The 27,845-nt window shown below is 38.0% G+C and overlaps 2 protein-coding genes across 10 annotated transcripts in view; both read left to right on the forward strand.

Moving 5' to 3' along the window:
* Positions 1 to 4,198, forward strand: part of mtm1 (myotubularin 1) — a 30,717-nt gene extending 26,519 nt beyond the window's left edge. Inside the window, exon 15 of the mRNA XM_073859981.1 lies at positions 2,251 to 4,198. Within this exon, the coding sequence (XP_073716082.1) occupies positions 2,251 to 2,437 (187 nt within the window). The 3' untranslated portion in view covers positions 2,438 to 4,198. The remainder of the gene's footprint in view (positions 1 to 2,250) is intronic.
* A 1,945-nt stretch (positions 4,199 to 6,143) lies between these two features.
* Positions 6,144 to 26,004, forward strand: mtmr1a (myotubularin related protein 1a). 9 transcript variants are annotated; one of them, XM_073859985.1, is made up of 17 exons: positions 6,144 to 6,491; positions 7,212 to 7,314; positions 7,574 to 7,597; positions 9,784 to 9,807; positions 10,349 to 10,420; positions 10,510 to 10,608; positions 10,689 to 10,796; positions 16,968 to 17,069; positions 17,181 to 17,264; positions 17,364 to 17,513; positions 19,735 to 19,923; positions 20,164 to 20,349; positions 20,604 to 20,810; positions 24,659 to 24,751; positions 24,966 to 25,079; positions 25,184 to 25,360; positions 25,448 to 26,004. In XM_073859985.1, the coding sequence occupies exons 1-17, from the start codon at positions 6,364 to 6,366 to the stop codon at positions 25,613 to 25,615; spliced, it is 2,028 nt and encodes a 675-aa protein (XP_073716086.1). In that variant the 5' UTR covers positions 6,144 to 6,363; the 3' UTR covers positions 25,616 to 26,004. The 9 variants fall into 9 exon arrangements, with proteins under 9 accessions (XP_073716086.1, XP_073716083.1, XP_073716085.1 ...); XM_073859982.1 differs by lacking the exon at positions 9,784 to 9,807 and adding an exon at positions 10,069 to 10,140 and having other exon boundaries at positions 10,346 to 10,420; XM_073859984.1 differs by having other exon boundaries at positions 10,346 to 10,420; positions 25,448 to 26,003.
* Positions 26,005 to 27,845: the final 1,841 nt, after the last annotated feature.

Genomic DNA, 27,845 nt, shown 5'->3' on the forward strand with positions numbered 1-27,845 from the left:
GAACACAGAACTACAGCAAACAAACCTAATAAATAAAGGCAAAATTAGTCTTTTTCGGTTTTCACTCATGATGACTTAAAGGAACAGTATGTAGGATTGTGGCCAAAACTGGCACTGCAATCACAAAACTGGTGGCCAATAAACAACATGACAACATAAACATCAGTTGAGGGCTGCAACTCCACTTTTTAAATGACTATATCCTGGCCAGACCACTGTTGTCAGTGATATAAGTATTTGAAATGAAAATGATTTCTTAATGTCTAGTGACATATCAGGGCCATTTTATGATTAATTTCTTGCATACTGTTCCTTTAACTTTCTTCTTCTTTTTGGTAAATGCCTTAACTTTCTCCCAAAGCGCTTACATTTAAATCCGGCTCCGCCGCCTCTATCGCTTTGTACCTGGCCTGTACCACTACACTGGCTTTTTGAAACGTCTATCCCCCTTTCTTCTTTCACATAATGGTATAATCCTAGTCTGTCTTCTCATTTGATTGGACGCATCGTGCGTCACATACAAATAGGTCCCGCCCCTGCCTGCGAATAAAGATTCGGCTCTCTCGCTGACGAGAGTCGGCTCTTCCCGTTCCCTACAAAGAAGAGGCTCTTAGAGCGGCTCGTTCGCAAACGACCCATCACTATCCTTTAGGATTGTTGCTTGCCACACTGTGCGATCAAGATCATAGTTAAATCCATGTCACACTGTATGATCTCAGTTTCCATCAATGTCAAACTGTACGAGTTATAAGACTTTGGATGCACGCAAACAAACACGTCCGTAGTTTTACGTCTTCAATCGGGGACGGCTGGGCGAACAAACGCTGAAGCAAAAGCTAGCAAACCGAAACAAAATCTAGCGTTCATTTTAATCATGACTTGTCTCGAGCACGAAAGAATAAAAAAATGAAGGAGACGAGTACCTGGCATTTGTATTTCCAGCGCGTATGTCCACTCTTTTCGACATTTGTCTGCGTTGGTTGGTTGTTGTCGCACTAATTGCGTCATCGAGTTGTATGCTTCTATTGGTTCTTGATCTCACACAGAGATGTCACACAGTAGGATTGTGTCTCTAAATTTCGGACACTTCCAGAATTTTATCAGAGGATCATTTTGATCGCAACGGTCATTAATCGGCTGTCTGTGAACGTGTCAAACTAGCGATCAAAGATGGCAGATTTTAGCCTAGGATTCCAGGAATCTTTTATAATTTCAAAATTTGTCTCGGAGAGCTAAAGCATGGCTGAAATCTCGCAGTGTGCACTGGGCTTTAGAAAGAAAATCAGAATCTGCAAAAATCGCTATCGACAGGTCACACCTACAGAAAAATCGGAATCGGCCAAGAAAATTGCAATCGGTGCATCTCTAACAAACACCTACTTTTAAAGTCGTTTCAGCTACTTGTATCCACACAGGTTGGCAAGTGCCTCACGCAACTCTGTATAGAGCCCCTCTCTCAGAAAATCAGTCTTTATTGATTGATAATAGGCTTTATGCCCAGCTGCACTGCTTCCTGAACTTCAGCCAGCTCCTTGTTTCCTGTCTGCCAAACTGATTAATCCAGGTGTGCCTGACCTCAGTAGTCACAACAACAATAATCAGACACACCTGGATTAATCAGTTTGTCCAATAATGCAGACAGGAAACAAGGAGCTGTCTGAAGTTCAGGAAGTAGTGCAGCTGGGCATAAAGCCTATTCGGTTCATTTAACTGGTAGGTGGGACTTCCGATGCCAAAGTGGCCATATTAAGCTATGCATTGTCCCCTATTCATTGTAATAACAGTGCTCAATCTGGTTATATCCAGTACTACAATGTCTGCCTTTTTAGTGTAAAATTAGACATTCTTACTTTAAATGATGAGAAATACTATCTCAAAGCTTGTATTCCAGATGGTCAAAGATGTGTTTTGATGTGGACGAAATTAGAAATGCTAAAACAGTTGATAAAGATCCACACATAAATTCCTAAGATGCTCTAAAGCCACAAACACAACTCTGCTTGGCATTCATTTATAGATTGTCCATTTGTTGATCACATCCTGTGCATTTGCAGATTTTGCTGCTAGATGTCCACAGAACTACACAAATGGGGTGGACTCCACCCACTGGGTGCTCAAATCCATCAAATCACTTCCGCATTGCACCGAACATCTATAGCCTCCATGCATTTTCCTGTTTTGCAGTTAGCGAGGGTTTTGCTGCCCCCGTGTGGTTATTGTTTTTCTCATTTGTCTGCATTTTTATGCATTTCAGCAACAGAGTCCAGTGGAGCAGCGTTATAAGGAGCTATTAGCATTGAGGGATCAATACCTGAAGAAACTGGAGGAACTGCAGCTCACAGACTCCGCCCCATCCTCCACCCACTTGACAAACAGCTCCACCCCCAACGCTGCCACGCCCAATCAGCACCTTACACACTTACAAACGCCATTTTGATTTCACTCGCAAACTGTTACGGACATTGAACGTTTGTACATAGCAATAGTAATAATACGGTAACACACAGTAGTGACGTCGATTACGACGAGTAACAAAACAATTATGCAATAAACCACAGTACAGCCTTCATCGCGCAAAAACGCCTTAAAGTAACAGTGCTGTTTTTTTGTGCTGCATACCATGGACGGAAGTGATTGAAATTGTGTACGCGTATCCCAGAATCCACTTGGATACTATTTGGAACGGTCATGTGATTGAGTTGGGTGGATGTGATTTATCTGATGTGTTATGTATGTTATTAAGGATCTATAGTATGTCTAGATCTGACCTGGAGTAGAGTTGAAACATTTTTGAATGTTGAGCACTGAAGATAGCGTCTGTAGGGTTTTAGAGACCGAGTGCTGGTCTTACTGTTTTTGAAGTGCTGATAACTTTAGTCATCATTATATCCAGTCAATCCAGTGTCAAGCAGGGTCCTCAGCCTTTGGAAGAGCAATCGTTTCATATGTCAATTTAAGCTTGTGATGGACTGAAGGCTGACCATGAGAGGTCGAGGAAGCAGATGCGTGAAGTAAATATCTTAATTTAAAAAAAATGTCATAGGTGAGTGAACAATATGGTTGGAAAGTGTCCTGAACATTTGACTAGATTTTTGAACTCAACCAGGGTTTTTTTTAAGGGAGTGACAGACCATTTCTGTGCCTTGATTCATATCTGAGGTTTTCAGGTGTATATTTTATAACGAAACATTGTTTTTCGTCATGGCAGCGTCAGTGATTTCCATTTGCCGGGTGTTTGGTGACGGGTTGATTCATCGCCTGGTGAACTCGGTGAGGGGCGAGTACTACATACTGGGTTGCCCCTTTAAAACGATGTGCAGTTGCCACGGAAAGCTATAATTCGGCCTCTAATGGGGTTGACAGTATTGCTCCAAAGAGACATCACATAGCATTAAAATACTGCATAGTCATTTCGGTAGGACAGGATAGTTGTCGGCGCTGTCCTCAAATCAGTTTTTTTCCATTATAGGAGCCGTCACCGATGTGGGGTATTGAGTAACTGAAAACATTATGGGGGTTACTGTGTGATGTTGCTAATGCTGCCTCCGAAAACTGAACTTCTAAAGACTTTGACCTCAATGAGGATATGAAGTTTAAACCATAGTGTGTGTGTGAAGAAGAAAATGTTCAATAAACAAACAAACCATTTGGGGTTGGTTGTTTTTAGGGGAGAAATGACACAAAATCTATTTTTATTTTGTACAAGTACCAGAACTATGTTATTACCTCAAAACAAAACCTATTTTACTGTTGAAAGTTCTATTGTTGTAAAGTAGAATTATTTTATTCAGTGTAAAAATTGACAGTTTTATAAAAATGGAAAGTAATGAGAAACAAATGATGGTTTTGGTAACTGTAGGTAATTATTTGAACATCCTCGTATGTATCTAATTTCTTATTTTGTTTGTTTGTTTCTGTAACGGGCATTTAGGTTTTGCTTTGTAACATTTTAAAGATCGGAGTATGATCTGAATCTGTAGGGAAGTCTTTTGTTCTCGATTTATTTGCTCAATGCATGAGATTGAGTGAAAGAAAGCTGCACTCTTGATTTTTTTCTGACATTTTCTTAAGTTAGACATAATATTTTAAAGGGAACTATTTGTGTTTTGTATTCCCTCATGTATCCTCTATTTGTTGGCCAGCTGTTGTTCTGTACATAATGCTGATTAAATTAATTTAAACAAGTTCATATGAAAAAGGCTACGTGCTCATTATTGTCCTCCCTTTCATTTATTTGCATCAATGCTTGTGGATCTTTAATGTGTTTAAATGGTATGTTTACAGGTTGCAGTATACAGTACAGCTATTTATTAGTTAAATACTTGCTTACATAGCCATTGGTGCACACCAATTTAAACTCTAATATTCTCATATAATGTAATTATTTATAATGTAATTTATTAATATCAAGAGTATAACATTAAAACTTTTCAATGATCTCCTAGCGTGCCTGACTGCACTAAAAACTGAATTTCAATCTGTAGTATTTTCTTTCAATGGCGCACGTTATGCATGCCAAAGAAATTCCAAAATTAAATCCATCACTAATATCTGGGTTTCCTTTAAAATGCCAATACGTTTACACACCCCTCATACGTTTACGCACCGCTTACAGAATCAGCAGAATGTCAATCATTAAAAATGCGGTGCGTCATAATTAAGTTAGACAATATGTGAAAGAGTGCTGTCAAAAGATTAATCGTGATTATTAATCGCATACAAAAGTCTGTGTTTGCATAATATATTTGTGTGTGTATTGTGTGTAATTAAATACACACACATACATAACATTTCATTTAAGAAAAATGTTATTTATAAATCTACAATTAGGACTAAAGCAGCTGATATCAATTAGTACTGATGGGGGCAGGGTTTCTCTCTCAATAGAGGGTATGCATTGATGTCACTTTTCCATGTGAACACGCCGGAATTCGCCCTGTCGAGTGGCAAACATTTAACAAAATCGCATGTTTTCATAGCGTCTGCAGCGAAAATGCCAATAAAACGGACTATTATCAGCTTAAATTGAATTTAGTTGGACTTGATAGCAAAGGTTGACAATGCAAACTTTTATTTTGTATGCGATTAATAGCGATTAACCTTTTGACAGCCCTAATGTAAACATGTGTTATGTGAAATAGCTTGTTCAGAAAAGTACTAAAAACCAAACAATAAGCTTTTTTGTTATAACATTTGCAGATTTAGTAAACTCAAGCAGAGTTGTAAGAATGAACAGTTTAAATGAAATAATAAATATGACATTTTAATCCAAGTATAATATAACAGTAAAGTTATAGCATTTTTGTTTTTTATTATACCCAGTGCTGGAAATGGTTAGAAAACTGATTAGAATTTTTTTTAAATGGTGGAATTGAAAAATAATTATATTTAATTAAACAACCTGAAAGCATTTAAAAATGACTCACCATTATGATTTTCTTTATTGCAACTATGTTATGGCACTGTATGACTGAAGTATTGATTTCATCTTAGATTTTTTTCTCTTATATAAAGGGATAGTTCACCCAAAAATTAAAATGTCATAATTTACTAACTCCCATATTGTTACAAACCTGTATAAATGTCTTTGTTCTAATAAACACGAAGGAATACATTTTGAGGAATGTTTGTAAACGAACCGTTCATGGGCCTCATTCACTTCTATAGTATTCTTTTTCCTACTATGGAAGTGAATGGGGCTCATGATTGGTTTGGTTATAAACATTCCTCAAAATATCTTCTTTGGTGTTCATCAGAAGAAATAAATTTATACAGGTTTGAAACAACTTAAGGATTAGTAAATGATGACAGAATTTTTCATTTTCACTATCCCTTTAAAATATCCATTTACTAAATTAGCCTAATTAACTAAAATTTTCACACAAAATTTTGCTTTAAGCTGAGGACAAATTTATTTTTAAAGGTTTGTGTTGTGGCTTAAATACTAAAGAAAACATACTTGGAAGAAAACATAAAAATTGTAATGTTATTTACAAGTATATAAATTGTGTATGTTATTATAACCTATATAAAATTAGAGTCCCCCAGTGAATTTCCATCCCTGATAATACCTGTTTACAGGAACAGTATTGTAGTGGCATCTTGAAAGAGTGATTGTCATTCAGACTGTAGCATTTTGTTTTGATGCTAGAGGTTGTGATGGGAGGGGGTTTCATCATGGCTGATATCAATGAAACAGAGAAACGTTATTTGTCAGCAGCAGCAACAGAAGCGCTACAGGAAGCAGAGAGACGACCACAGACTGCTGCACACACACACGTACGACAGCAATGACTTCCTAAATTCAGATTTCACCAGTACCAAAATACATTAAAAGTGCCAGGACTGAACCCGGGACAGTGTATGATGGAGAAACAGCAATACTCGTCTGGACCAGACAGTGCGGTGCCGCCGCCGTTGCCCAGAAAACCGCGAACCCTTGCAGCAGGAAACATTACATTTCGACAGGACAGCGTCGATTCATTAGAGAGGTAAACGTCCTGCTTTTATGCTTACCTTGCACGTTTTTTTTTATTGTAAGTATGTGTGTTAAAGTGATGTGAACGCCGTGAATGTGATGAAAACACGCCTGCTGAAACGCGTCCCATATGGCCATTGTTATGATATTTGCAGCTTATAACTCGTTTATTGGTGCTCAGATAAATTGCTTTTTAAAGATAGTTTACACATCCATTTAAAAAGAAAACAAGTGTTCAAATACATCACCTCGTATTTTCGAGCATACAGTATATATTAGCCTTTGTGTGTCTTATTAGTAAAATGAGGCGCGTTTGCTATATGTGTCTAACTTTAAACCATGTTAAAAAATATTATCAATTATTAAAGTATTTTCAGCATTTACGGATGCGTGTGTGGCGCATTTCCTGACCTCATACCATCTGTCATCTTTAGCCCACATACAATTTACATCGTGCAAAAGTTATACATCATTGTATAAGGCAGAGAGTAGGTTCCTCAAGTTCCTTGAGTGTCTTATTAAAGTAATTATTTTTATATTTATTTCTTTTTAGAATGAGAGATGGTCACTAAAACATAACACAAATATCCCATTTTGTTTCATTTTCTATTTGTTTTTATTGGTATATTGTACAATTACACTATCACTCACTCCCTCTACATGTCCTCTGAAAATAGTCAGATCAAAATATGTCTGTCTGTCCATTGTCTTTATTGTATTTATTCCTCCACAGCCCTGGATCTCATGTTGAATGGTGCAAACAGCTGATAGCAGCCACTATCTCAAGCCAGATCTCCAGCCCGATGGCTCCAGATGCAGTAAATCGTGAATCCAGGGTAAGCGCATGAAGATTGCTGCTTCATTGACAGTCATGAATGTCACCAATCTCATAATCTGACCTATTGTCTGTAGAATGGTCACGATTTGAATGTTTCATCTTTAATGAAAGGATTGATTACTTTTTATATAAGCTGCATTTTGTTTTGATATAGGTCCCTTCAGAGTCGTATCCAAATGATACGTTTGTGGCCAAGTTTTGTGGCTAATTTGTTTGTCAGACTAGGCCATATGATACATGTTGTTTTTGATTGACAGATTGGGAAGAAGATAGATTTCAGGGTAAGGGTGATGCCCGTAGTGTCTTTATTTATGTGCAGGCATTGCATATTGTGTCAGTTTGCTCTAACAAGACTCTTGTCTGCTCTGCCCTGCTTTAAAGGAAAACACCACAGTTTTTCAATATTTTACTATGTTGTTACCTTAACTTAGACAAATAAATGCATACCTATCTTTTTTCAATGCGCGGACTTAATCTTTGTACAGTGCGTCATGAATGTGTTAGCATTTAGCCTAGCCCCATTCATTCCTAGGGATCCAAACAGGGAGGAATTTAGAAGCCACCAAACACTTCCATGTTTTCCCTATTTAAAGACTGTTACATGAGAAGTAACACGAGTAAGTATGGTGGCAACCAATAAAATGCGGATAAAAAATGAGAACTATATTGTATGGCAGAAGAGCACTTGGTGGCTTCGAAATGCATCCCTGTTTGGATCCTAAGGAATTAATGGGGCTAGGCTAAATGCTAACATATTCACAACGTGCTGTGCAGGGATTGAGTGCACACATTGAATAAAGATAAGTATGTATGTTGAGGTAAGAACTATGGCCTCGTACAAACTACAAATTTCGGGAGTGGCAACCGCATTTAAATGCGGGAGTGAATCCCCTAAATGTTCGTTACTCTGTACGGTTCAAGACTTACTCCTGAAAATGTGATGATTGACACAGAGATAACCATAGCAACTTATCACTCACAGCTTTGGGCAAAATAATTTAACAACATTATGTTTTGTAATACACCTCCGCATTGTACGCATTTTTGAGGCTGCTCCACAGCGGGCTGTTTTGCAGTGTTGCCAGGTCCTCGTCTGTTTTGTACGTACATACCGTTTTGGCACATAACCATTAAGGCGTTTGGCTCATGAAGCTATCAAGATTTTGGTGTTTATAAAGTGTGAAGGTGCCGGCCCCAATATTTTGATCTTTGAAATAAAGCATTTGGATTTATTTTGGTTTATTATTGGATTTTTCTTGTTCGCTGTTTTTTTGTGCAAGATCTGGCAACACCTGTCAGCAAACGCTCATGCCTCTGTCATTTTCTGCACCGCGCATACAGACTTTTTCCCCTTCTAGGCATTTATTTTTTCAGAAAGAGACCTGTCATGTCTATGATGCATGTTTGAACACTTTATTAACTACTAGTTGTTCACTTCGGTTATGTACACACTATGCAGAGTTTCTGTAAAGGCGGTTGTCACTACCTGCATTTTGCGGGAGTTAATTCGGTTGTAGAATGCGGTTGTCAGTCTCGTAAATTACTGATTTGTGTGTGTACAAAACAGGATTAAGCATTAAAAGGTGAACTGACAACCGAATTAATATGCAGTGTGTACGGGACCATAGTAAAATATTGAAAAACGGTGGTGTTGTCCTTTAAAATGAGGTTTAAAATACGTGCACTCTAAATTCAGCTAGGTTATTTTAAACTCAGTTCTGGGTAAATATTGGACAGAGCAAATACACCTATGCTGGGTTGTTTTAATGCAATGCTGGGTTGGTTGAATTAACAACAACCCAACGTGTGTTCTGTCCAATACTTACCCAGTATTGGGTCCAAAATAATCCAGTGTTTATAACAAAAGCAAATATGTTACACCTGTCAATGCAAAGTTTGCTTTAATTTTTGTGTGTGTTCAGCATCTTTGACTTTCAATAATAGAAAAGCTTTATTTTATTTTGCTTACTGTGTCGAGTTTTTTTTTTTTTTGTACATGTTTGTCTTCTGTACATGCCCTATGTTTATGCAGAAAAAAAATCAGATCATATTTCACCCCAAAATAAAAATAAAAACAAAGAAATCATCATTAAAAAAGGTTTTTTATTCATGTTTGGCTGAAATTTGTATTATTCTAACTGTCAGATTATTAACAGTTATGTGAGCACAAACCACATCAGTTCACCCAACACAAAAGATGTAATGTAAGAGACTGACAGCCTTATTCACCATTAACTGTCACTGTATGAAAAAAATACATGCAGTATACATAAATGTTGGCTGCGACTGTCGGTCCCTAGCAAACTAAACTTATTTTTTGTTTAATTAAACTCCATGAAGATAAATGAATAAGTACATAATTTTTATTTTTGGGTGAACTATTCCTTTAAATATGCGTGTCTTTCAATCTACATGTTAATGAAGCTTTTTAACTCCACTTTGTCTGATGCCCATGTGTGATTCCCAGGTATCCAAGAGGCCTAATTTAAGGGTGAGGCTCAAGATTTAGATACCATGTGAAGTACTGTAATCGTATTGGCTTGATCAGCTCAGTGTTAGTTGTGTGTACTCTCTGCCTCCGCAGATTTCACTTCCTGTCTCTGTGTGAGGATATGACCTATCAACTTTAAACCGCAGCTCTCTCTTCTCTGAGCCTTTTGCTTCTAGACTCGCTTCACAATACACTCTTTATACAAACTCTTTTATTTCCTTCTTTCTCCATCTGTCTGTTTGTCTTGCTGCTGGTGTTCAGTCTCAGGACTCTGATGAAGAACATGGCTATCAGTGTGACAGTCTGAGCTCTGAGCTGCCCTTTCACCCTCCGGCAAGTTTCTCACACTATTTTTTCCTTAGTTCTGCTTGTGTGCAACAGGTTCATCCTGTGCTTCTCTTCAACTCATTCTTGCCATAAATAAGCTGTTGTTTGTTACGTTCTGCTGTCAACAAGGTTTTAATTCCAGTCATCAGTAGACTCTGTGATACTGTATTACAGTAAGCTAAATGAAGTTTGTTGTCTTGTAATTCTGCAGCAGGTATTCAGAGATGTACGAAGGCCTGTGCCTGATGATGAAGTCCCGTTGGTCCCTGGAGAAACAATCAAAACCACTGGTGTGTCCGATCCTTTCAGATCCTGCTGTGGTGTTGTTGTTTCGACTGTGTTGTGTTACTGGATAACATTTGTTTTTATGTCTTAACTGTTAAAGATGTGATGTACATCTGTCCTTTCACTGGAGCTGTGACAGGCACATTGACAGTCACAGACTACAAACTCAACTTCATCAGTTTAGAAAGGGTGTGTTGTTGTTTTGCTCAGTTTTTGTCTTTCATGTTATTATGCTTGTGATAATATGTTAATGGTTTGTCTTAATGTAGGAAATTCCTTTCGTGTTGGATGTGAACCTCTGTGCCATAAGCAGACTGGAGACTATCAGCGTACAGAGTCATGGAGAAAATACTACTGGCATGGAGATCGTCTGTAAGGTCAGGAAAAATACACCACTCATTCACATTTAGGACTGGATTTAGGGGCAATACAGCCCAGGGATAGCGTTTACATTTATTACATTGATATTTATTGCTTTAGATGATAATATGGGGGTGGTTTTACCAGAGAGGAGCTGTCTTAACTGAAAATAGGTTGCACTTATATCTAAAATGTATCAGTGCCATTGTTTTGTCTTAAGATGCACACTAGTGGGTGTTTAAAACTTACAAAGGCCGCCAAGAGGCTAAGTCAATAAAATATAATTGGTAACACTTTACTTAAAGGGGTGTTCATAAGACATGACACACGCTATGAACATGAAGAAGATTTTATGCACATTTATTTATGACAGCTGTCATTTTTTCAATTATGTCATTTTTAATGCAAAGATGACATTGTTCGAGATTTCTTTGTTATGACAACTTGACATTAACCAATACATCATATCTTGTCATGACAATTACCAAGAAAACATAACTGACCACTGTTTACCAGTGACACAAATTGAATTTGTGATTAAAATGTCATTAAGTGGTAATACTCTATCATATAGTTTTATAACAGCGTCATGAATATTTTTCTTGACCTCAACTACAGTGGTACAAATATCATTTGTCATTAAAATGTCATTAAATGTTAATACTCTGTCAAATAGTTTTATAACAACATCATGAATATTCTTCAGTTCATAATGTCCTCTGTGTGTTTAATAATGTTATTATTCAGTTATAATAATAATAATAATTCAAATAGATAAAATTATATTTTATTGCATTTGGAGACCGATTCACCTAAAAGTAAAGGGACAGTAAGGGGCCAGTCACACCAAAAGCGTTTATGGCAGTTGCAGGCGCCTTTTTTGAATGATATTCTATGGGCAGGGCGCGTTTGCGCGCTGTTTATGCGCGCCGAGCGCCTTGCGTTTTTTTGCCGCCTCCCGCGCACACGTTTTTGAAGGAGCTCTGAGAGCGGAGAAGCGCCCGACGTCATTCGCATCTTTCCATTGTCCAATCGAATGAGAGGAGAGGCGGGACTTACGTTGTGGTGAGGGAAGTTTACAGTTGCTTTGAAGAACCGGACTGCACTCGCTCACTCTCTCCTGCGTGTTTGTGCACCTCTCACCCTCAAACAAGGTCAGAGCAAGCGCCCTCTTTTTAAAGTTTCTGTTAATATGACAGTTAACAGCAAAAGAGCGCTCGCGCTTCAATATTTGATTGACAAGACAGCTGACTCGGTGGTTGCTTAGCAATATGAAAAGCTGCGCCGCACTGCTCTTTTTAAAAAAGGCAGTGCGTCGCGCCTTGCGTTTGCAAGCGTTTCAAGCGCTTTTGGTGTGACTGGCCCCTTAGTAGGGTTTAAGTGTTTTATTAATCAAAATCAATGTCTTTATTCATAAATATGTCCTCATTGGTGTCAAATGACCTTTGCCAATGAAATGACTTTTCTTTGTAAGCTTAGAATTTCTTCTTTTTACACACATTGAACGGGTAAGTCCAAGGAGGCTTCCATGTCGTTCCACCGTATTGATAAACTATAATAGCAGAGAGGGACAAAAAGCACTAGCCTACCAATGCGTTTTAACACCGCGTTTTCATTCAGAACACGTGAACCAGCTGAAACGAACAAGAAGATCAGTGATTACATAACGGCTACCGTAGTTGCAACACGCATTTGGAAAAGTGTGGCACTAGAAAGCACTATAGACCCCTTCACAGTTCACGTCACAGGAAGTTCCCACTGCGCATGTCGGGGTCAGAAAAGTCATTACAGCAGATTGAGTTGCATATTATTTGGTATCGTCAAAAATGCCTACTTGCATTGTGGGCTTTGAAAATCTTGAAAGTTTTTCAGGATTCCTGCAAAAACAAAAAAATACAACATCTGGCTGCAAGCAATTAAACGTGCAGACTGGGACAATGCAAAGATCAAATAGGCTTGTGTTTCTAGTGCTCACTTCATTTCAGGTAAGCCCTCTGTTAGATTAAACTAAAAAGCCTAAATGGTATGAACAGTTTGACCCCGTGCTGCGCGCGCACCCAATAGTCATTCAGTGTGTACAAACCTTGAAGGGGTCTATTCGTTTGAATGCAAAATACAATTTCACCACTAGATTGGGGTAAATCCTACTTATTGTCCCTTTAAATGAAAACAGTACAATAATGGGTTAAGCCATGTAGCGTTGGGTCCATATCACTGCAAAGTTAATTACATTAAATTAAATTGATTAAATGTTTTTCTTATATGTCAAAAAATTGTGTGAGGAAAAACAAGTTCTGTTAGTTGTCAGTTTTTTTATTTATTGTGCACATACATAATATTTTGATGTGTCTGTGGCATTTTGTTAAGGTATTTAAAATTATTTGACATAGTATTAACACATAGGGCTCTATCTTACACCCGGCGCAATGCAGCGCAATGCGCGAAGCAAGTGTTTTTCGCTAGTTTCCACCCTAATTTTCACGTTTAGAGCCGCGTTGTTCAAATAGCAAATGCATTTGCGCCCCCTTTGCGCCCATGGGCGTTCTGGTCTGAAAAACGAGGTGTGTTCAGGCGCATTGTTGGCGCGTTGCTATTTTGAGGCAACTCAAATAGACTACGCCATTGACCAACAAAAACCTGTTCTAAAATCTAAAGTCAATGGCGCAATGTGTTTTATGTTATTTAAAGAGCACATTAGTAATAAGCGCCTAAACGGGAGGACAACGCGGGTTTGCTTATCACAAAGTACATAAATGCGCAGCAGCACAAAAATGCTTTTAAATATGAAAGATTAAAGGATTGAAATTAAGAGATTATTATTGAGTCTCTTGGACATATTTATAAATGAGGACTGATTATGAGACGTTAGAAGGCGCAAAGAGCTGCTTTACCTGCAGCCTGATAAGTAAATAAATGCTTTGCTTTAAACAAATGCGTCTGTTTTTAAATGTTTTTTTTTTAATGCTACCTCACGGATTTATTGTATATGATGACTCTGTACCTGTGGATATGGCGAGATGAGAAACATTTGTAAGTAATGCTTAAAAAAAACTCTTTGCTAAAAAAACCGCTGTCCAAAGTGCTGAAACGTGAGAGCCGTTTGTAATTTCTTTATCTCCTGTTTGTTACAAATAAAGTATTTTTAGAGTACAAACCTTATCTTACATACTTGTAAATTATGTTTTGATGATATTGGATAGCCATACATTTAAAGCAATTACAAGCCTGCTTTTTACTTCCATGACTATAAGATAACGGGTTTTAAAGGTTTTAATAAAAAAAAGAACAATTTCAATATAAGGGAAAAACAACACAATTATTTAACATTAATCTTAAACTGGGGATCTTCTTCCTCCGCTTAGTTTTTCAGTTTACAAAGTCCGTCATTTAAATAGGGATTAGACATAGCGCCAGCGCAACTTGCTTTTAAAGGGAATGAGAGCTATGACTCTCATTGGTTTACTGCGCGTTACGCCCAAAATACTCCCATTACAATAGGACCTACCCTTTTCGACCATGCGCTCGGCGCAAAAACGATTTTTCCCGTCGTTAAATTAGCAAAAGTGGATTCGGACACGCCCATTTAGACGTTGCGCTGTGCGCTTTAGACAATGCGCTTAGATCGTTAAAATAGGGCCCTTAAAGGGCGTTTTGCAGGTAAAATTTTTCAACGAATTTGTGCAATTTGCTTGTTGATAATAAACATTTAAACTGTTATCCATTGTATTTTATGTTGTTGGGTATCACAAAACCCGAAAAAGTATGAAAAAGTACAGCAATTTGCAATGATTCTCCTTTCCCTCACAACGCACTGTATGACGTCACGCTGGGGAGAGAATTGACCAAAGCCGCTTTGAGAGCATTGAGAATGACTATAGAAAGACGAGTAAAGTACAGTTCTGATCGCGCAGATAATAGATAAATACATACATACATACATACATACATTGATAGATAGATAGATACATAGATAGATAGATAGATAGATAAGATAGATAGACAGATAGATAGACAGACAGACAGATGGATAGGCTAGTATAGAGAGATAGGCAGACAGCCAGATAGCATAAGGTTAGCATATCTTCGTGTAGAAAGTAAACAAACAATTAACATACTCGTGCATGCTGGCTTGAGGGGGTCCATGATCCTGCCTGAAATGGGTGTAACTTTATGCGATCTTCAGCACAAACGGTTTTGGCAGCATGTCTCTAATCCTGGAAGGTGAGTGAAGCACGTCACGTCTGTTCGCGGGGACCAGCGACCCAAACGCACTCACTTTCTTACAGCCAGTAGCGGAATGGCAATCGAGAGAGTCGGGACTTTCCCGGGCCGATCTGATAATAGTTATACATTTCGAGTTATATTAGCAACACCGTCTGGCGGCGTGATGTGCGCCGGTTCCCGCAGCCCGCTGGTCAAACTGTGCAGGCAGCCTCTCTGCTCAATAAAGTATATAAAAGTGCTCAACCTGTTCGGCAGATCCAAACATGTACAGGATTTATAAAAATACGGTGATCAATGAGCGGTTCCTCTTCAAATGGCATAGCCTGTCGTAATGTAAAAAGCCGCCGAACGCCTGTTTATTACAGTATGTATGCGGTCGGATCCGAGTGTGCTGCAGCTGCTGACTGCTGCTTCTGGGTATAAAATGATCGTGTGATTCGTTATAATTGCATAAACAATATAACAAAGCATCCTTTTATTTCACAAAACAATATATTTGAGATATTATTTGATAGACTAGTAAGTGTGGATTAAGGATGTTTAAAAATCTCTAGCCTGGTGGTCAGGACATGAATGGATCAAATCAGCAGATTTGCGAAGTTTTATTTATCTCCACATATATCATAAATAATAATTAGCAAGGTAACTTTGCAGTATAACACATTATATATTTCCTACGATGTATATATGATTTCCAAATTATATACGTAAGTATTAAACAGCAATAAATGTCTCATCTATCTCTATGGCTCTGGCTGAGTCTTTCTTCACTTCTACCCAACGTGACATCATCGCAGAATTGCGTTAAAAAAACCGTTAATACCAAAAACGTAAAAAAAGTGGTCTTTAAGACCATTTTTGAGACATTTTAAAAATTATACACATATCTTGAGTGATTTATGTACCCATTAATCGACAGTGGTGGTTAACCTGCAACATACACTTTAAACTCAAGTTTAATGTAATGTTAACCCATAAAGCTAGGTAGTTTCTTAAGTTTGATAATTATTCTGCTATGTCATGTTTATGACATATTTATAACAAGTTATGATGTATTGGTTTATGTCAAGTTGTCATAATAAAAACATCTAAAACAATGTCATCTTTGCATTACACCTGACATAATTAAACAAATGACACTTCATGGCAGTTGTTATAAATGTGCATAAAATCTCCTTCATGTTCATGGCACGTGTCATGTCAGTCTTATAAACACCCCTTCAAATAAAGTATTACCATATAATTTACCAAAAAAAAAACATTGTATTCTTTTTTTAATTGCACAGATTAATAATCAACGATATTTAACAAAATATACATCTTATCACGCGATATAAGCAAATCACATGTCTTCTACAGAGGATTTATATTTCAGTGCATCTATGTTATGCTGGACATAGATAATAGTATCCTATTCAAAATGGTTGACAGCTGAAATGTAAACAATTTCAAAAACGGTAACATGACTTAATTTTTTTCTGAAATCATGTTACAGCTTTTTCCACCTCCGAATAAAAGCTTTTAATTAATAATACTAAGTATAAACAACTGACGTTTTAGGGATAATAACAAGCGTATACATTGACATCATGCATTGTTCCGGAAGTGGCTTCTCATGAATAATTAAACCAAAAAAACTGTTCTTAGTTCTCATTATATCTTAATACACTTTCCCATTTGGCATCATTGATTTACATTTTTGTTTGCAAGTTGCTTTTTTAGTTAACAAAACCAGAAGGCATAAACAAACACAAGCATGACCTTTAATCACACAATTATTTATGAATATTGAAAAGTGATCCAAATTGTTGTTTTATTTTGTCATTTGTTTTTAAGTTATACAAACTTACTAAAAGGAATTGACAGAGTTTGCTCGGATCTCAACTTCAAAAGCTACAATTTCAATAGACGTGTAAAGACTTTTGATATTCTTTAAAAAATACACGCTGGTGATGTCTCAACAGGATATGAGAAGCCTCAGGTTTGCCTATAAAAAGGATGAGGAGAGTAAGCAGGAGATTTTGGAGACTTTGACCAAGTTTGCTTTCCCCTTGTCCAATGAACTGGTAAGCCAGGAACCCTTTTGGAATCTTACTGCATTGATTGGCTGCTAAACCTGTCAATCATTCGTGATTGCAGTTGGATCACAAATCAGGGTGTTTGTTTATCTCTCCCAGCCTCTCTTTGCCTTCCAATACAAGGAAGAGTTTCCAGTGGACGGATGGAAGGTTTATGATCCGGTGACGGAGTACAAAAGAATGGTGAGATGAAAGCGTCACATTGTGTTCATTACTATTTTGAATTTCACAACAATTTATAGCTGTTATCTCTTTGTTCTCGTTTTATCTTATTTTCTGCAGGGTTTGCCAACTGAGAGCTGGACAGTCCGTAAGATCAACAGTAATTATGAAGTGTGTGACACTTATCCTGCCTTACTTGTTACTCCTAAAAGCATTGAAGATGATGAGATCAAACGAGTGGCGTCTTTCAGAGCCAAACATCGCATTCCGGTCAGCATCCTTTTATTTCCTCCCAAAGTTTTGTTTAATTTGATAAGGATCACTGTGCCGCACACAGCACACCCCCTTCCTTGCATGTGAGGCTGCATAAACGTCATTGTAACTTTGAACCATTAAATCTTCAAAATATACGGTCATGCGGCACATCGTTTGAAAGCTTAGACTCTCAGGATTCCATTAAGCGCGCACACAAAGCATAATATGATTTATAGCAGTCATAAAACTGTTATCTAGTTGTTAGTTACCTGAATTGGGCGGCGCCGATTTATGATATTTACTTACCTTCAAAATCCTCCCTTTATCCACTTCAGTGAAATTGTCCAAAACAAATTGTTCATAAATCTCCAAGCCTTTTAATCCAAAACTATTTGTTCGCCTCACAATCTTGACATTTCTGACCGAATTACAATATAAATACTGTGAACAATTAGTTCACTACCGAACATTTGTTCGACTTTTCATTCACAATTTATAATGAATAAATGTTGTAACAACATGAAAGTGAGTAAATTATGACACAATTTTCCTTTTTGGGTAAATTATCCCTTTAATCTCAATTCATCATCATCCTCTCACTCCTGTGTGTGTTTTTTATGATTCCGACATACAAATAGTATCTGTTTCTTGTTTGAATACTGAACTATATTGTAAATATATGTCATTTAAGATTACATGTAGGCATTGAGGTCTAGCCTTTTAAAGGTGACATAGAATGATTGAACTAGGTATTTATCCTTGTTCTGTGATGTGACATGTAGATAAAAATTTTTTAGTTTGGGTCTGTAATGCCTTAGAAGCTTCCTAAAAACCTCTCTCAGATAGCTCTATTGGGGTGGGGGATTTTAAACAAGTGGTTTTGCACCTATTTGGCTCCCCTACTGGTTTAACTTGCAATCTCATTACTGATTGGCTGACTTTGCTGCCACTCTTAAAATGTAGCCAATTATTTTAAAGTGGAGGGGCAGGGAGATGCTTGTGATGTCATAAGCAAATTTTTTTTTAGATTGGGCCGTTGACATTTCTAAAAGAGGAATTTCTATGAGACTCAGATGTTTAGCATGTCTAGCACTTTTTGTATGTTTGTGAATGTGGGTAGACTACCATTATTCAACAAAGACGAGGTAAAAATGGTTCAATGGTTTTATTCTCTGTCCCCTTTAAAAGGTCTCACCACTGATGTACAGATTAATGCAAAATTAAATTATTTTAGATGTACTCTAAAATAGTAAGGGAATGCCACTTGTTACAGCTTTGCACATTTATCAAAACATTTAATTAAACATAGTTTTGGTTACTAGTAAATTGTTTTAGATTTTTTATTTATAATCTAAATTGCCCATTATAATTAAGTAATTATAATGGCTTGTATTTTTTGTGTATATTTGTGTAATTGTGTGCATTTTGTTTTTGCATGCGGTAGGGGGAAGTGATGGTTTTGGGTTCCTTTCTTCCTTTTTTGTTGTTGGCCCATTTCATGCCAGTTTGATATCAGCAGTCGCCTTTTTGTTATTCAATATGGTGATGAATTTATTGATACCAAGATTTTGCATCTCACGTCAGTGGTGCCTCGTGACTGCTCATCCGAGGGACGCTATTCAAAATGGGCTTGTTCGACTTCATGCGGCGCCGTAAGAACCTTCAGCCGGATGACGTCAAAGTACCGCGAGAGCGATTTAAAGGAGATTCCTCCGTACGAGTTCGTAAATAGCTCTCGCGGTACTTTGACGTCATCCGGCTGAAGGTTCTTACGGCGCTGCATGAAGTCGAACAAGCCTAATATGTGTTCGGAGCGTCATGTGTGTTACTTGAGTTTTTAAAATATGTGTAAACCATGTGCATCACGTGTTTTGTCAAAATAAGTGCCTGCTGCACACACGTCAAAACCATTTATGATAAAAAGAGAAGCTCACGTTTACAAAATAAACGCAAGACACTCCCTTAACACTAAACTCTGATTATGCATAAGATTATGCGAGTATCTGGCAAACGCGGGCGTCTCTTTTATCATAAACTCTTTAGACGCGTCTGCAGCAGGCACTTATTTTGACAAGACACGTGATGCACACACGATCTCTCGACGCACAGAACACACATTCTGAAAAAGGAACCACACACATGTTGGGCTACATACATGTTGTGACGAACTTCACATCGAGCGCCCTCGAAAAAAGAAGTCACCGGCTGGCTGACACTGTCTCCCATTCTCTTTCAGGTCCTCTCCTGGATCCACCCAGAAACTCAGGCTACTATAGTGCGCTGTAGTCAGCCTTTGGTGGGACCCAATGATCGTCGGTGTAAGGAAGATGAGCATTACCTTCAAACCATCATGGATGCCAATGCACAGTCCCATAAACTCACCATATTTGATGCTCGGCAAAACACTGTAGCTGATAATCATAAGGTAATAATATGGCAACCCCTTCAGGCTTTTTTTAAAGCAGTGTATATTCTCAAAGTTTTATATTTCTGAAAATGATGGAAAACATTCACACATAACCTCACCCACATCCTTTTTGCTTTCCACAAATGTAGTTTTGAATTATTGAGCAGCCTGTTACATTGATGTAAAGCTCATTCAATCAGGAAATAAAAATGAACCCATGAATCATCTTTACCTATTTTTTGCTCTTCCGCACCACAGGCTAAAGATGGAGGTTATGAGAATGAGAATTTCTATCTCAACATGGAGCTAAATTTCCTGGAGATCCCAAACATTCATGTGATAAGAGAGTCTCTGCGTAAGCTGAAAGAGGTGGTTTACCCCACAATCGACGATCAACACTGGCATTCATCCATAGATGCAACACACTGGCTGGAGTACATTCGAGTAAACGGCACCTTTGATTTTTACAGAATGCTCTTTACATTATGTATTGTAGGATGATTTTATGTAAAACAGTTAATCACAAAAAAAGACTTTAGCTGGGTTTTCACAAGCAAGGTCTCGCATATTAATTATCTTTAGACATTTCTGTCCACTCTATGCACTCAGCTTGCTAATAAATCACAAAGTAAGCGTACTAGATGCTTTTTAAGGTCCTCTCTCACTCGTTCTGTCTGTTTCTCTCTCTCGTTCATTAGATTTTGCTTGCGGGTGCAGTACGGATTGCAGATAAGGTGGAGTCGAATAAGAGCTCTGTGGTGGTTCACTGCAGTGACGGCTGGGACCGTACGGCTCAGCTCACCTCTCTGTCCATGCTGATGCTGGACTCTTACTACAGATCTCTCCGGGGCTTCCAGGTGCTGCTGGAGAAGGAATGGATCAGCTTCGGACACAAATTCGCTTCGGTGAGTAACCCTTGACTGTGTGTGTCAATATAAGAAAACTTTGGGGGTAGAAAACTGAATGTAAGCAATCACAGGGGTCGAGCTGGGACATACAAGTACTGTGCAAACGTCTTAGGCCACCATGCCACTATTAGATTTGTTGTATTAGATAGTATAATGATCATATGTAATTATTTCTTAGTGTTTTTATTAGAATACAACCAGAAAATACAAGAAATGTGTATGTAGTATTAAAAACAGGATAAAGTATAAGCTAAAGTGTCAAGTATTTAGGGTAAACTCCACTTGCACTTGAGCATTAGTAGACAGCTGCAGGATCTCTTCAACCTAAATAAAATGAAATCCTAATTTCTAATTCTAATCGAATGACTTCAGGACTTCAGTCTCTCAAAAAAGCTCAAAATGTGTTTCCTGCCAAGAGAGGTCACACTAAATACTTACTGATGCCTGACATTTAGTTCTAAAAAATTTTGTTTTTAATTTTGTGTACATATTTTCTGTATTTTCTGTTTGTATCTTAAAAAAGAGTTAAAAATAAATATGGACTTTAAACCTTTGCTAAAACAACAAAGTTGGTGATGGTGGCCTAAGGCTTTTGCACAGTACTGTATGAACTGTAATATAGTGTCGCAGAGTTGACGTATTTTTGTAGGCCAACTCGAAAATTAGCGGGAAGTGGGTTCCATCACTAAAAAGCCCATTTATTAAAAAACACTCTGTGTTTAACAAAAATGAATCAAAATTTTATTAATTTTGAAGTGTAAACTAGCCAAATTTTGACTTCAGAATTCATAACTGTGTTCATTTCTAAAGACTAAGGCCTAGTCAACACGGACACGGTTATTTAATAACCGGAGTTTTTACTCCTGCGGTTTAAAAAAATCCCCTCCACACATGCTTGGTTTAAAAAAAATCTCCACCTACATGAAAGCGGAAAAACATGCTATCACGCGTTGTCAAGGGCATGCCACACCAGCAGGCGGGGATATAACCCTAATCGTAAAGCCACGTTGGCCAATTTGAAGCCTTAATCAGAAGCAAAAACACCCTAGCAGGGGTTTTCAAAAATGTTCGGTTTCAGTGACCTGATACTGCATTTCCGTGTGGACGAACGGCCGAACCGCGTAAAACAGTGGTTCTCAATTGCAGTCCTCAAGCCCCCCCTCCCAGAACATTTTATATGTCTCCATATATAAAAACACCTGATTCAGTTTATCAGCTCGTTAGTGTGTTAATTAAGGAGCCTGATGAGGGAAATCAGGTGTTTCATATAAGGAGACATCTAAAACATTCTGGGAGGGGGGCCCAAGGGCTGAAATTGGGAACCAGGGGCGTAAAAAAGTCACGGTTATAAAAATACCTGTGTCTGAGTGAACAAGGTCTGACTTGTCATGGGTCTCCAAATGTGTTCCTGGAGGGCACCTGTCCTGCAGATTTCAGCTCCAACCCCAATCAAACACACCTGAACCTGTAAACCAAGTTGTTTAGGGCTACCTAAAAGTTACAGGCACAGTAGGGTACTAAAATATGCAGGACAAGAGCCCTCCGGGAACAACGTTGGAGACCTACGGTGTACAGTAAGTGATATAAACTTTTGTTAAACACAGAGCTTATTTTCGCAATAATCCAAAAGTCTATAGAAAAAATGAATTGTCTTTTTAGTGAGGGAATGTCCCGCTATCTTTCGGGGTTGGTTTACAAAAATACTTCATTCATCCCTCCGGCACTCTATAGAATAATCATTAAAGGATTGGTCCATTTTCTTAAAAAAAATCCAGATAATTTACTCACCACCATGTCATCCAAAATGCCGATGTCTTTCTTTGTTCAGTCGAGAAGAAATTATGTTTTTTGAGAAAAACATTCCAGGATTTTTCTCATTTTAACGGACCCCAACACTTAACGGTTTTGATGCAGTTTAAAGTTGCAGTTTCAAAGGACTCTAAGTGATCTCAAACAAGGCATATCTAGCGAAACGATTGTCATTTTTGGCAAGAAAAAATATGCACTTTTAGACCACAACTTCTTGTCTTCCTCCAGCTGTGAGACGCGCCAGCGCGACCTCACGTTAATTGTGTAATGACGTCGAAAGGTCACGTGTTACATATATGAAACGCACATGTGCGGACCATTTAAACAATAAACTGACACAAAGACATTAATTAATATCATTCCACATACAACAACGTCAGAATAGTCCTTTTTCTCCACACTTGTAAACACTGGGGCGTAGTTTCGATATGTATCCGTGACCTCTTGACGTGATGACGTATCACGTGAGGTCGCGCTGGCGCGTCACACAGCTGGAGGAAGACAAGAAGTTGTGGTGTTAAAGTGCTTTTTTTTTCTTCTCAAAACTGACAATCGTTTCGCTAGATAAGACCCTTATGCCTCGTTTGAGATCGTTTATAGTCCTTTGAAACTGCAATTTTAAACTGCATTAAAACTGTTTAAGCAACACTAAAGAGTTTTTTTTACCTTAAAATAACGTTTCCAAAAAAGTTTCAGTCGTTCATCCACTCGAAACAGGGTGAACGGCACTTTCACATTCGCTTTGCAGCCCTCTATCGGCCAAAACCGCACTAAAGAAGTTTCCAACTGTCAGGTCGCAGTCCTGTAGTTCGAGTGAAAACTATAAAAACTTGCTTAACGGCAGACCTACAATCTAATCAGAGCCAGCTATGCTGCAGTATTTACGACAGTGGTAATAGACAATTACGTTTCTAACCTGTAGGGGGAGCAAAAACTCTTTTGGGGTCCATTAAATCTGAAAAATCCTGTAATCCTTTAAAGGAATATTCCATTTTCTTAAAAGAAAAATCCAGATAATTTACTCACCACCATGTCATCCAAAATGTTGATGTCTTTCTTTGTTCAGTCGAGAAGAAATTATGTTTTTTGAGGAAAACATTGCAGGATTTTTCTCATTTTAATGGACTTTAATAGAGCCCAACATTTAACACTTAACTCAACACTTAACAGTTTTTTTCAACGGAGTTTCAAAGGACTATAAACGATCCCACACGAGGCATAAGGGTCTTATCTAGCGAAACGATTGTCATTTTTGACAAGAAAAATAAAAAATATGCTCTTTTAAACCACAACTTTTCGTCTAGATCAGGTCCAGTGCGACCTAACGTAAATGCGTAGTGACGTAGGAAGGTCACGTGTTACATATATAAAACGCACATTTGCGGACCATTGTAAACAATAAACGGACACAAAGACATTAATTAATATCATTCGACAACCAACAACGTAGGAACGGTCCTCTTTCAACACATTTGTAAACACTGGGGAGGAGTTTCGCGTTCGTTCTCTGTGACCTCTTGACGTCATGGTGTATTGCGTGGGGTCACGCTGGTGCATCACGACCGGACCTAGACGAAAAGTTGTGGTTTAAAAGTACATATTTGTTATTTTTCCTGTCAAAAATGACAATCGCTTCGCTAGACAAGACCCCCATGCCTCGCCCGGGATCGTTCATAGTCCCCCGAAACTCCGTTGAAAAAAACTGCCAAGTGTTGAGTCAAGCACCAAATGTTGGGTATTAAAATTTTAAAGTATTAAATGTTGGGCTCTATTAAAGTCCATTAAAATGAGAAAAATCCTGGAATGTTTTCCCCAAAAAACACAATTTCCTCTCGACTGAACAAAGAAAGACACCAACATTTTAGATGACATGGTGGTGAGTAAATTATCTGGATTTTTCTTTTAAGAAAATGGAATATTCCTTTAAGAAACAGTATAGTATTTTTCTTACAAAGTTTTTTTCTTTTAAAAAGAACATGAGTGAAAGTATAAGAGCATTTTATTTAAGTACTAACTTCTACCTCTCATAATTCCAGCGTGTTGGTCATGGAGATGAAAATCATGCAAACTCTGAGCGTTCCCCTTTGTTTGTGCAGTTTATTGACTGTGTTTGGCAAATGATGAGACAGGTGAGCTAACTGATGTCATCTGTTTACCCTTTATTGTTGTCCAGGCACTGCGCATTTTAATTTTTAATATTTAAAATAACAACAGTACAATGTTAATGATGGAGTTGTCAGTATGGCACCATTAAGTGTTGTGCTTGTTTGTACTTTTAATTCTGGAATGTTGTACAAACAAATGATTCACGTCACTGATGTATTGTGGTTGTCTTTATTTAAGTTTCCTTCTGCCTTTGAATTCAATGAGCTCTTCCTCATCACCATTCTGGACCACCTCTACAGCTGCCTGTTCGGGACATTTCTCTACAACAGTGAACAGGAGAGAGTAGAAAAGGTATGTGCCATTTTGTTAACTAAACATAAAATTTAGTTATAAAAAAAATATGTTCTTCGCGTTTCTTTCTTCCATCTTCTCTCTTTCACTTTTACTCGATTCAGGAAGTGAATCGTAAGACGGTGTCTCTGTGGTCTTACATCAATAGTCAGCCAGAAGACTTTACAAACCCATTTTATGTAGACTATGAAAACCACGTGCTATACCCTTCAGGAAGTCTAAGGCATTTGGAGCTGTGGGTTGGATATTACGTGCGCTGGAACCCCCGCATGAGATCACAGGTGCAAAACATCAACCGAGCTGTTATGAGTGATTTTACAATCACCCCCCAGAGTTAAATTGAAACCTTGTCTGTGTTCATTCTTTAGGTGCCTGTACACCAGAATCTAAAGGAGCTGCTGTATTTGCGTACGGAGCTTCAGAAGAGGGTAGATGAACTTCAAAAAGAAGTCTCTTCATCAAACTCGGTCTCCTCCTCATCAGATCATGCATATTCTCCCTCGCATGGCGGAACGCCCCTACACACCTCTGCTTAAAATACATGAAAGGTTAAATCACTGGTAATGTGACATCTATTTGTTCATTTATTTTCTACTGAATAATGGATAGGGCAGAATGTAGAAAGGCCCAGCACTTAAACACTCAGGCAAAAACTTGCATGAATACAAAAGTGGACAGTCTTCCACAAAATTCATTACAGTTTGTGTAAAAATGCTTTTATAGACATACTTTTGAACAGATCCTCGTTTTAATTTAAGTTATAAAAATAGCCCAATGTTTTAACATGTTAAACTTTTTTTATGCTCATTTTCCAGCTCCCCTGGAGCTGGGCATTTGATTTTTGCCGTTTTGGGATCCATTCGGCCGATCTTCGGGTCTGGCGCTGGCACTTTTGGCGTGGCTTGGCGTGGTCCATTGAATCTGATTGGACCGTTGGCATCGCACTCAAAGGTAACCAGAGAGTTTGGATGTTTTTCCTATTTGGGGCTTGACTCTTCTGTGGTTGCATTGTGTACTGGGACCGACGGAAAATTAAGAGTTGCGATTTTTTTTTTAGGCAGATATGGCTATGAACTGTGCTCTTGTTCTGGCGTGGTGGTCAGGGACTTTGCTGCTGTGGCATGGCTGCGGCAGGCGCAATGATGTGACGCAGCAGCCGAAAATAGTCCCCTTAGTATCTTTCAATGGCAGTGGACTATTTTCGGGCACTGTGTATTATCGTTGCGCCTCCTGCTGCCATGTTGCAGCGGCGGGGTCCTTGATTGTTGCGCCAGAGTAAGAGTATAGTTCATAGCCATAGAAAATCACAACTTTTAATTTTCCATCAGTCTTAGTACACGATGCAACTGCAGAGGAGTTAAGTTTTGAATAGGAAAAATGTCCAAACTGTTTGGTTGTTTTTTTAGCGTGATGCTGGTGGTCTGGTCGGATTCAGTGGATTGTGCTAGGCTGTGCTGGAAGTGGTGGCTCCGGACCCGGAGATCGGCTGAATGGATTGCAGAACGGTAAGAATTAAATGTTTAGAGTGTCCCTTTAGTTTTCCCAATATGTTTGTCGTAATAATTTATAAGAATGTAGCTCAAGTAATATGTGTTTTTTCACTTTTACAGTATTTTTATCATTTGATTGTTTCTGTGCCAATCCAGTATGACTTTTTATAAATTTTACACCAGTTTTATTTATAACTTGTGTTCATGTATAAGTCAGGTAGAATAATTGAAGTAGGATAGTTGTTTAAAGATTATTTTGTGATAGAGAATGATAATTGGTGTCAGGAGGAAATACTGCTGTTACTGCCATTTTTGAGTCATAAGCACTTGTTAGTATAAAGATGGAAGCCTAATGTTGCATATGCACACTATACTACTGACATTTATGTTTACATACACTGTAAGGGAGGGCACGCGGGTTTGGAGAATGCACTGTAAAGTAAAAGAGGAAGAATCAGAACCTTACTTCCTCTGTTGATCATGTATGTTTGTTTTATATTTAAAATCTGTGAAAAATAATTATGCTTGATCTTTGAGTTAACACAAAGTATTTCTGAGGAACATTTTCATATTGAGCAAGAATCCTTTATCATCTTCAGTTTAAAGGACCCTAACCTAGGTGTTTTCAGCAATATTAAAGTTTCAGCTCAAAATACACCACGGATCTTAAATTATACGATGTTGAACATGGCCATTTGTGTCTGCGATGAAAGACGCGCTGTTTTTGTGTGCAAAAAAAGCTTCTGTTCCCCTCCCCATATGCAAATTAAGGGGTAGAGCGCTTACACATGTGCTTTGGACTACATCAAAACATGCGTTTATGTTTGACTGTTGCTGTTTAAAGGAGATTACATAAAGATGAATAAATGGATTTGTATAATTACATAATGTTTCTGCACACACACTGGGGACTCATTTTTTGCTATAAACACATTTAAAAGTGCATTTTCTGGGTTAGGGGGGCTTTAAGGGTTGCCAACTTTCTGTACTTCCACTTAGAATTATTTAATAAAGGGTGTTTTGACTTTACAAGTGAGCAACAATTCAGATCATTTTAACAAGTCAGGCTATGCACCTTTAAAGGATAGTTCCTTTAAAGGACCACATTCACTTCTATAGTAGAAATAAAGAATACTGTGGAGGTGAGTGGGGTCCACGAGCGGTTTGGTTGCAGGCATTTCTTAGGGTGTCTTCTTGTGTGTTCATCGGAACACCAACATTTTTACAGGTTTGTAACAACATGAGAGTGAGCAAATGATGACAGAATTTTCATTTT

The sequence above is a fragment of the Misgurnus anguillicaudatus genome, chromosome 21, assembly GCF_027580225.2.
Source record: "Misgurnus anguillicaudatus chromosome 21, ASM2758022v2, whole genome shotgun sequence".
In the NCBI taxonomy this organism is placed as follows: domain Eukaryota; kingdom Metazoa; phylum Chordata; class Actinopteri; order Cypriniformes; family Cobitidae; genus Misgurnus; species Misgurnus anguillicaudatus.